Source organism: Dipodomys spectabilis, unplaced genomic scaffold, assembly GCF_019054845.1.
Source record: "Dipodomys spectabilis isolate Male_0828 unplaced genomic scaffold, ASM1905484v1 ptg000002l, whole genome shotgun sequence".
NCBI classification, from domain to species: domain Eukaryota; kingdom Metazoa; phylum Chordata; class Mammalia; order Rodentia; family Heteromyidae; genus Dipodomys; species Dipodomys spectabilis.
In genome coordinates, this window is record NW_024870679.1 from 4,240,372 (window position 1) to 4,251,655 (window position 11,284).

Sequence of the window (11,284 nt, forward strand, 5' to 3'; positions counted from 1 at the left end):
GTAGAGGGCGGCTGTACAGAGGGAGGCTGAGGCTCAAGGGGTGCTTGCTGTGGGGGGGGACGACTCCGGAAGGCGCACCCCAGGTACTTTTCCTCTGCAGGCCCCCAGCGGCCTCCTCCAGCCAGGCCTCCAACTGCCAGGCCCCGCCTTTCTTGCAGAGAATTCATCTGAGTCACAGATGGAGGCCGGTTGCCTGGCAACCGAAACGGGGAGTTCCAAACAATTAGGATCCTAGGTCCTCTGGGAACAAGGTCGTGTGTAGCTGTGTTGATCTCTCTGCTCCGAGGAGCGGCTGCCTTGCCTTTAAACCATGTCTCTAGCCCAGAAGCCTTTCCAACCCTCTACGGTAGGTAATTCCTACTTGGGAACCAAGGGATTTACAGCCATGGATTTACTGAGGGTTCTCGCAATAATTTCCGAAAGGCTCACTAGAAATCTCCTTTCTGTTGGTGTAACCTGCAGAGACAGTAACATTAAAAACTCTAGTGATGTTGGGCCCCGGTGGCTAACACCTGTAATCCAAGCTACCCAAGAGGCTGAGAGCTGAGGATAGCGGTTTGAAGGCAGTCCAGGCAGAAAAGAACGTGCGATTCTTATCTCCAATGAACCACCAAAAAGCCAGAAATGGCGCTGTGGTTCTAATGGTAGAATGCCAGCTTTGAGTGGAAAAAGCCAAGCAAGAGTGCAAGATCCTGAGTTCAAGCCTCTGTACCATGATAAAACAAAACAATCTCTAGTGTGGTCACTGAATTCAGCACCAGAGAAGTGTTTTCTGCCTGTCCCCATCTTTCCATCTAAGGAGCTTTACAGCAGAAGGGAGTAGAGGAAAAAGAGGCTCCACAGCTCAAAGCAGCACTTATAGGAAAAGAATGAGGGCTGTGGTATCTGTCTTCACAATGTCACTATCTTATGGTTAATACCAGAATGTGTGTGTGTGTGTGTGTGTGTGTGTGTGTGTGTGTGTTTAGTGTTATTTCTGGCAGTGACCTGGAAATTTAAATGGCTCTTGTTTTTGTAGAAGTGTTTCTGCCACTTGAAAAGGTTCAAAGTAAAGTGAATTAAATGATAAGTTGGGTGTACTAATAATATCAAGGAGCTTCCTCTTATTCAATTTTGTTGTTTATCATAGGCCAGGCACTCTGCTAAACATGCAGGAATTATAGATAAATTAGATGGAGTTTCTGATCTCAAGGAATTGTAGTAGAAAAAAAAAACAGGAAGTGGCGCTGTAGCTCAAGTGGTAGAGCGCTCGCCTTGAGTTGAAGAGCTGAGGGACAACGCCCAGGCCCAGAGTTCAAGCCCCACGACCGACAAAAAAAAAAAAGAACAGATCAGGGATTGGAGATGTGGCTCAGTTGGTAGAGCCACTAGCCAATGAATGAAAGTGTCAGTCCTGGTCTCAGATCTGAAAAAAGAAAAAGAAAAGAAAAACCAGACCAGCAACAATAAAAACGTTTGCACATTGATGTCATGCTACAGAGTCTATGTAGGGTGCCATGAGAACCAGGAACGGAAAGGAAAGCATCCTAGAAAACAGCTTAGACTTCCACACGTTAGTTAAACTGAACTGAGTGAGGGAGGGAGAGAGTAGAATGATGTTAGGAGGAAGGAAACAGGAATGAGGCTTGTGCACATCCATGTAAAAGAGAGATGGGAGCCTGCTTGGGAAATTCCATAGCCCAGGAAAGCTAAGTGTAGTATGAAATGCAGGCCTGGAGTGATCGCTACTGGGAAGAGACTTTGGTGGCTGATTGATTGTACACTGAACACCATGCTGGCAAACTAGGACTTAATCCTGGAGATTTGGGGATCTGGTGGGATTTTAAATGCTGGCATAGCACAATTGGATGGGTGCTTTAGAAATCACAACTGGCAGTGATTTGGACAGGATTGAAATGGGGCCAGATGGACCAGCTAGGAGGTAGGGGCAGCCATCTTGAAGAAGAAGAAGAAGAAGAATACATGTACAGTAGAAGCTAGGGGATGGTAATGAGGTACAAATGTGAAGAGGATAGAAAGACAGGACTGATCGGACTTGGTGTCTAATTACATATATATATATGGACCCAAGAGATGGGACAAATCTAAGGCAACTCTCAGGTTTCTGAGGACTTAATTGATACTGTTCATTGAAATGGGCATCCCAAGGAAGCAGATTTGGGGGAAAAAGATGTTCACATTATTATTTTATTTTTGGGTTATGGTTCTGGGGCTTGAACTCAGAATCTGGGTTCTGTCCCTAATTTTTTTTTTCTCAAGGCTAGCATTCTACCACTTGAGCCAAAGATCCACTTCCAGTTTTTTGGGGGGAAGGGGAGGTAGTTTATTGGAGATAAGAATCTCACGGACCTTTCTGCTCAGTCTGGCTTTAAACTGTGATCCTTAGCTCTCAGCCTCCTAAGTAGCTAGAATTACATGCATGAGCTATCAGTGCCTGGCTCCAATAGACGTTTTCATAACATTCCTACAGTCAATGAATGACCTACCTAGACACTCTGCTCTTGCATTGTCCCTGGTCACCTCTCAAGGGCCCCTCCTTGCTCTCACTTATATAATTCTGTTCAGCCCTCACAACAGCTATTCCCTATTGGACAGACTCTTTTCATTCAGATTCCTACTATGACTGCATGTAGACATATGTAAATTGTTTTGAGCTCCCCTCTGACACCTCAAACTTCCAATGTGCTTCTTGCTAATAGTATTAGAAATTTCATCTTTTCTCCAAACTCTGACCTTTAAGCTGAGTTTACCATCTGCCTAATTGTACCCGACTCTCCACCCCTCGGTCCTCTTCCACCTCTTCCTGTTTTCTGGCTCATTTCTATCAATTCTAAGAAAGCTTCTATATTATTCTTTTTTCAGATGTCCTTCTGAGAGTCACATAGAAAAGGATGGAGCCAGGCACCAACGGCTCACACCTGTAATCCTAGCTACTTGGAGCTTGAAATCGAAAGGCTTTGGTTCAAAGCAAGACTGGGCAGTAAAGTTAGTGGGACTCTTATCTCCAATTAACCCCAAAACCTAGAAGTGAAGCTGTGTTGAGTGCTATTGAGAGAAAAAGAAAAAGCTCAGGAACAGTGCCCAGGATCTTAGTTCAAGCCTCAGAACCGACACAGAACAACAACAACAGATGGAATAGGGTGGGATGTCACTGATACTACCACCTCTAATAACCAGGTCCTGACGTGGTTTCTACCTTGCAGAAATCCCCCTGCAAAAATCCAACTCACATGGCTCAGCAACAGGAACCCTGGTGTCGGCTCAGCGTAACTCCCACTTTAACCTCCTTTGATTCCAAGGTACCTGCAGCCCCTTTTCATTTACTTAGGACTCAATAATGGTTTTGGTTGGTTTGTTTGGGGACACAGTCTTGAACTCATGACCTTTCTGCCTCCTCCTCCAGAGTACTGGGTTTACAAGTGCGTATCACTACCTGCAGCATTAATATCTTGTTTTGTTTGATGCCAGTTCTGGGGTTTGAATCAGGGCCTAGGCACTGTCCCTAAGCTTTTGTGCCCAAGGCAAACACTCTACCACTTGAGCCATCACTCAACTTCTGGCTTTTTTGGTAGTTAATTTGAAATGAGTCTCACAGGCTTTTCTGCCTAAACTGGTTTCTGAACTGTGATCCTCAGATCTCAGCCTCCTGAGTAGTTAGGATTACAGGTGTGAGCCACCAATGCCCGGCAAGCTTTAATATCCTTTTTATTTTTATTTATTTATTTATTTTGGTCCGGTCGTGGGGCCTGAACTCTGGGCCTGGGCACTGTCCCTCAGCTCTTCAGCTCAAGGCTAGTACTCTACCACTTGAGCCACAGCACCACTTCCGGTTTTTTCCCCCATGCTTATGTGGTGCTGAGGAATCGAACCCAGGGCCTCATGCATGCAAGGCAAGCGCTCTACCACTGAGCCACCTTCCCAGCCCTAATATCCTTTTTAAAAAAGATGTCTGCCACACTTCAGCATCTTTCTTTCTGTCTCAGATCCAAGATCTTACTAAATCTCAAACAACTTTTTCAAGTTACAAGGCTTGGGTTTTGTTCCAAGAAGTAATCTAGAGAAAACTTTTTTTATTCAAATTTTTTTTCTTATTCTTTTTACTAAAACAAAAGCTAAATGTTTCTGAGAACAAGGTAAAGTTCCTTAAGCCCAGGTCAGTGGACAGTATTGCCATGCCTCTAGTGAGAATTCATACTCCTTAAACCAAACTAGAAGAGAGAATTCCATGGACAATAATTAAGTCTTTAGTCTTTATTATGTCCACTTTATTAAGGAATTGGTGGATTTCAGGTGAATTTGACTATATTTCTGGGGAACAGTAGAACCCAATAGGATTTGAGTAGAAGGATAGGTGGCCAGGTTAACCCAGGAGAGGACTAACTTCCACTGTAGATACCAAAGGATGATCTGGATTTCCGCTTATCAACCATGTACAACCACCACACTGGGCTATTCAAGAATAAAACGGAGATACTGTTCCACAAGGAAAGCAGCCAGGATCCCAAAGGGTAAGTGGAAGAGGCAGGGCCTCTCCACCCTGAAGATTCAGCCATCTAATCAAAGGAGGTAAATGACACCTGAAAGTATCAATCTATAGTCACCAATGTGCCAGGCACTGGTGGCTTATGCCTGTAATCCTAAATACTCAAGAGGCTGAGAGCTAGGGATTATGGTTCAAAGCCAGCCTGGGCAGCATAGTTTGTCAGACTCTTATTTTCAATTTACCATGGAAACCTCAGAAGTGGAGCTGTGGCTCAAGAAAGTGGTGGAGCACTAGCTTTGAGAAAGAAAAAAAAGGGCTGGGAAGTTGGCTCAGTGGTAGAGCGCTTGCCTTGCATGCCTGAGGCCCTGGGTTCGATTCCTCAGCACCACATAAGCAAAAAGAAAAAAGCTGGAAGTGGTGCTGTGGCTCAAGTGATAGAGCACTAGCTTTGAGCTGAAGAGCTGGGAGACAGCGCCCAGGCCCAGAGTTCAGGCCCCACGACCAGACCAAAAAAAAAAGCTCATGGACAGCACCCAGGCCCTGAGTTCAAGCCCCAAGACTGACACAAAATAAAAACCAAAATAAGTATCAATGTATATGCCCGTTTCTGTAGTTTCATGTTTATATTTCTAATATAATTTTTTGAAATTAAATGGTGGTGGGGTTCAAATCCTGGGCCTTGTGCAAGTTGGACAAGTGCTTTAATACTGAGCTACATCCTCAGCCCTAATTTCTCTATTTTAACTATCCAAAATGGATGGAAAAAAATCTCCAATTTTATGCTTATCTGCATTAGGCACCTTTGTAAAGGCACCTTTGCCTCCTTTACTTTTTTGTTATTTTTATTTTTTGAAACAGGATCTCACCATATAGCCCAGACTAGCCTAAAATTCACAATCCTCGTTTAAACTTCCTGTGGGTTGGATTACAGGTATGCACCACATAGACTGAATGGCTGCTTTACTTTTCAGGTCTCATACAATTTTATCTTTGCTTCATCCTTCTCCTCCAATTGATTACATTTTTCTCTGTTCTTCCCCTCACCATCTTCTAGAAGCAAGAGCCAGTTGCCTGGAGAATGTTTACCTCTTCCTCCTCAACCCACCTCCACTTCCCTAGGTAACATCAGACACTGGATCAACCCTCAGAAGGAGTCCATCCATAGCATCCAGGGAGCCATCGGTGAGACTCAAGTGGGTAGATGGGATAGTACAGGAGTCTTTCTGAATGAAAGGAATCAGATATTTAATGTCACTGACTGGTTGGGGAGAGCATGGATTACTGAAGGTCTTGGAAAGTAGTGATTAAGTTGACACCTATCTGACAAATACCAGGGAACATGTTGACCACAGGGCTAGAAAATTAATTCAAATTTTTAGAGTCTTGGGCCCTAGATGACATTTCTGGCAGGGCAGAAGCTTAGAAGTTCCCATCAGTACTCCATATTTCAAATTTTCTCAGCGGTAAGGAGAATCCTCCCAGTACCCATAAATGTATGGGTGATTAAAGAATTCCACGAAGAGAAAAGGATTTGGAATTCCCAGCTCACCCACATTTCTCTCCTCTCCAGTGTCCCCTCACACTGCAGCCACCAATGGAGGTTACTCCCGAAAGAATGATGGTGGCTTCTTCTCTACATAGTGGTGACAAGCTCCTGAACTAATCACAGAACATGCAGACACACACTTCCATTAAATAGGTTTGTTCAAGAAGCAGCATAACCAGTCTGAGTTCTTTCTTGTTTGCTCTTAAAATATGGCATGAAGATTTCCCAACTTCATGTCCTATTGGGGACATTTGCAAAATGAAGTAGTGCTGGAGAAATAGCCCTCAAAGAAGAGTAGAGCCCAGTCTGAAATCTATTCATCATGTCTTTAGCATGTGACAGTGTCAAAAAGCTAAATGAAGCTGGGCACCGGTGGTTCACGCCTGTAATCCTAACTGCTCAGGAGGCTGAGATCTGAGGATTGCAGTTCAAAGCCAGCCCGGGCAGGAAAGTCCGTGAAACTCTTATCTCCAAAATAACCACCAGAGAACTGGAAATGGTGTTGTAGCTCAAGTGGTAGAACGCTAGCCTTGAGCTGAAGAGCTGAGGGATAGCACCCAGGCCCAGAGTTCAAGCCCCATGACCGACAAAAAAAAAAGCTAAATGAATGGACCATAGACATTTCTTGCCCAATGCTTCCAGTGCCTGGTTCATAAAAGTTTGCAACAATATTGAGTGGATGGCTTTGTATGATTAGAATACATGGAAATACTTGTGCCCTGCCAAAAGCAGTGCTTTTCTGTCTTAAATCCTTGTCTTTTTGGCTAACTTTGAATTCATGAGCTGACATTATTTATAAAAATAAGTTGGGCTAGGAACATGGCTTAGTGGTAGAGTGCTTGTCTAGCATGAATGAAGCCCTGGGTTTGATTCCTTAGTACTGCATAAAAAATAAATAAAAAATAAAATTTTAAAAAGAGAAAATAAGTCACTCACTGGAACCTGCTGACATAAAAGACTGGATAAGCCAGCAACCATTGGTCTTGCTTATAATTCTAGCTACTCTGGAGGCTGAAATCTGAGGATCAAGGTTCCAAGCTAGCCTGAGACTTACCTCCAATTAATCAGCACAAAGCCAGAAGTAGTGCTGGAGCTGTGGTTCAAGTGGTACACCGCCAGTCTTAAGTAAAAAAGCTGATAGAATGAGGCCCTGAGTTCAAGCCCAAGGACTACTTTTTTTTTTTTTTTTTGGTCGGTCGTGGGGCTTGAACTCTGGGCCTGGGCGCTGTCCCTCAGCTCTTCAGCTCAAAGCGAATGCTCTACCGCTTGAGCCACAGCGACACTTCTGGTTTTCAAGTGGTTTATTGGAGATAAGAATCTTACGGACTTTCCTGCCCAGGCTGGCTTTGAACTGTGATCCTTAGATCTCAGCCTCCTGAGTAGCTAGGATTACAGGCATGAGCCACCAGTGCTCGGCTGCCCAAGGACTACTTTTATGTCAATAGCGAGCTATCTGGGAAGAAATCAAAAGAACAAGAAAATGTAGAAATAAATTTAACCCATAAGATGAAACTGGTCTACACTGAATATATACATGGATAAAAGAAATTGAAAAGCATTCTCTCTCTCTCTCTCTCTCTCTCACACACACACACAGAAACAAACATTGCCCAGGGATTGTTTCATTCTTTTATTTGCTTATTGACTCAGTTTTCTTGATCATTTACTGTTCTGTTCACAAACTGGAAGGATATTGCCAAAATGCACAAAGTAAAACTACAGATTTAATGGCATTTCCTCATAAAATGAGTAACATTCTTCACACAACTCTAAAAAAACTCTTTTAAGATTCAGCCAGGTGCTGGTGGCTCACACCTGTAATCCTAGCTACTCAGAAGGCTGAGATCTGAGGATCATGGTTCAAAGCCAGGCCAGGCGGGAAAGTATGTGAGACTCATCTTAAATTTACCACCAGAAAACCAGAAGTGGCGCTGTGGCCCAAATGGTAGAGCATTCACCTTGACAAAACAAACAACAACAAACCTATAAGAGGGCTGGGAGGGAGGCTCAGTGGTAGAGTGCTTGCCTTGAGCTGAATTGCTAAGCGACAGCGCCCAGCCTCAGGTCAGGCCCCACCAATGAGCAAAAACAAACAAAAAAAACCCTCTAAGGTTCATATGGAATTGCAACATACCCCAATAGCCACAATATTTAGTTAAAACAAAACAAACCAGGAGGCATTATATATACTAGACTTCAAAATATACTATAAGCTAGGTGCCAGTGGCTCACGCCTATAATCCTAGCTACAAAGGAGACTGAGATCTGAGGATCACAGTTCAAAGCCAGCCCAAGCAGAAAAGTCCGTGAGACTCTTATCTCCAATTAACCACTAGAAAACCAGAAGTAGTGCTGTGGCTCAAGTGGTAGAGCGCTCCCCTTGAGCTGAAGAGCACAGGCATAGTGCCCAAGCCCAGAGTTCAAACCCCATGACTGACAAAAAAAAACAAACAAAATAGGGCTGGAAGGTGGCTCAGTGGGAGAGTGCTTGCCTTGTATGCATGAGGCCCTGGGTTCAATTCCTCAGCATCACATAAGCAGAAAAAGCCAGGAGAGTTGCTGTGGCTCAAGTGGTAGAGCCCTAGCCTTGAGCTGAAGGGCTGAGGTACAGCGCCCAGGCCCAGAGTTCAAGCCCCACAACTGACAAAAAAAAAAAAAAAATATATATATATATATATATATATACATGTACATATATACTATAAAATTATAGTAATCAAGACAGATTTTTATTAGCATAAAAATCAGAGACAAACTAATGGAATAAAGAGCCTAAAAATAAACCCACACATCTACAACCAACCTTTAATAAAGATGTTAAGGAAACACCTTAAGGAAAGTGCAGCATAAACACATGGAATAGGAAAAACTGTATATATACATGTATAACAGAAATGAGACTCCATTTTTTGATACACACAAAAACCAACTCAATGTGGATTAAATGCTTAAAAGACCTGCAACTATGAAACCAGAAGAAAGCATGGGAACATACTTCAGGATATTAGAATGGACAGGAATTTAAACACAGACATAGGAAGCAAAAGCAAAAATAGGTAAATTAAAAATTACAAAGCTTGTGCATGAGCCAGACAACAGTAGCTCACATCTGTAGTCCTAGCTACTCAGAAGGGTGAGATCTGAGGATCTGAGAATCATTTTGGTCAAGATCACCCTTTCCACTGTTCTCCCTCATTTCCACCCTCCCATTTCTACCCTCCCTAAGTTCATTTCTTACATAATGTACATTGAATAAGACTGCATTTGTCCACCTTTCCTCCTTCCATTCGTGTTATTCCCAACTAACCAGCAAAAAGCCAGAAGTGGTGCTGTGATTTAAGTGGTAGAGCACCAGCCTTGAGCGAAAAAGCAAATCTAGAGCAAGTTAAACCAGCACCAAATTTAAAAAAAAAAAAAGCTATTACCAGAGGTTGGGGAGAAGAGTGGAGTTTGGAGGACTGTGGAGAGATTGCTCCAACTGTGTTACCAAGTCAGGAGCAATTAAAATGTGCCATTTTATTGCAGTCGGGTGACTAAAGACAACAATAATGTATGTGAAAAACACTAGGATCCTGGCACAGGTGGCTCACACTTGTAATCCTAGCTACCCAGAAATCTGAGATCTGGAGGATTGAGGATTGGGGGGGAAGGAAGCCAGAAGAAAAAAAACCAGCGGCGGGAGCTGGGTTTCCGCACCTCCCAGCGAGAGGGGGGTGGAAGGGCCTCCAATGCCCCGGGCATCTGCTTGCCCAGGCCTCAACAAGCGACCCCCGACGGCTAACGGGCTTCCCGCGGCCAGTGCAAGTGCGGTGGTGGCCGGGGCGGGCTCAGATCAGAATCGCATCGGTAATCAGCAGCGCGGGCCAGGCCCGGCCTCGTCTATCTGATCAATTCATCACTTCTGAGCGCCGCGCCCGAAGGCCCAGGCGGCCCGAGCCGCGGCGCCGCCCCGCCCCGGAGGCCTAGCCGCACAGCGCCCGCCCGGAGGGGGCTTCGCGGAAGGGGGGCCTTTTCATCTCGGGGCGGCCCGGCGGGGCGGAGGGCACGGCCCGATCAAATAAGATCAAGGTGTAGGCGCGGGGAGAGGGGCGGGCGCACGCGCGCTCCCACGCGTCCACTCACACTCGGCACGCACGCACCTTCCACGCACCACCACTCTCACACACACATACACACATACACACACGCACACCAGCCCAGCCACGCTCCCTCCCGCGGAGCGGCGGAAGTCCGCACTGGCTTTTAAGGCCTCCGTCCCAGCCTCGAGGAATTCTGGGAGGAACCGCAGCAGACGGACAGGCCCCTCCCTCACGGCCCGATCATTCCCGGCCGCACGTTGCTGCCCTCGCGTGGCTGGGAGGACCTAGAGAAGGATTGATTTTTTTTTTTTCACCATACATACGGAATGGCAGTTCTTTTGATCTTTGTGTTTACTTGCATAATCTTGCATATTTATAGACTCAATTGTAGTGTTATCTTTAATCCTGACTTTACTTTTATCCGACTTAAATGTCAAAGTATCCAAGTTCAGGATATTTTAAGTTTATAGATGAATGACTCTTCTATCGACACAGTAGTCCTAGGCCATTACTAATTAGAGCATCATTCTATTCTGACTCAAATTCCGCAAGTAAAAAATGGTGATTATTTAAGTAGAATGGCCACTTCTCACATTAGAAAACACAACTTCTCAGCTTTTCAATGAAATAGGTGAGATAAAGCAAAAGGAAGATTAATAGAACATGACATATGAAGTTAATTTGTACTTATGCTAGTAGGTGCAGACATAATTTGTACTAGTCCATCCAGGTACCTAGAATAAACAGTGAATATAGCAACAGAACCCCACTGAGATTTTTTTAGGCTGGTTAGTCTTACCACCTCATTGAACCATTGCATTGCTTGGAACTGATCATGATGAGCAAAGTAAGCCAGACTCAGACAAGTATTACCTTTCACATATGCAATCTAAATGTGGTTTTTTTTGTTGTTATTTTATTTATTTTTGTCGGTCGTGGGGCTTGAACTCTGGGCCTGGGCGCTGTCCCTCAGCTCTTCAGCTCAAGGCGAGCACTCTACCACTTGAGCTACAGCGCCACTTCCAGTTTTCTGGTGGTTTATTGGAGATAGGAGTCTCACAGTCTCTCCTGCCCGGGCTGGCTTTGAACCGCGATCCTCAGATCTCAGCCTCCTGAGTAGCTAGGATTACAGAGAGGGACTACTTGGGAAGAGGAAAGAAACCAGCTAGAGAAGAA

General features: G+C 44.6%; 1 protein-coding gene and 1 non-coding gene across 2 annotated transcripts; one reads left to right on the top strand and one right to left on the bottom strand.

Annotated features, from left to right (window-relative positions):
* The first annotated feature begins 266 nt into the window (after positions 1-266).
* CUNH1orf194 (chromosome unknown C1orf194 homolog) lies at positions 267-6,198 on the top strand. The gene is made up of 5 exons (XM_042683486.1): positions 267-346; positions 3,204-3,299; positions 4,393-4,508; positions 5,538-5,665; positions 6,054-6,198. The coding sequence occupies exons 1-5, from the start codon at positions 311-313 to the stop codon at positions 6,122-6,124; spliced, it is 447 nt and encodes a 148-aa protein (XP_042539420.1). The 5' UTR covers positions 267-310; the 3' UTR covers positions 6,125-6,198.
* Positions 6,199-9,856: 3,658 nt separating this feature from the next.
* Positions 9,857-10,233, bottom strand: LOC122113034. Its single transcript, XR_006148358.1, has one exon.
* Between the last annotated feature and the right edge of the window lie 1,051 nt (positions 10,234-11,284).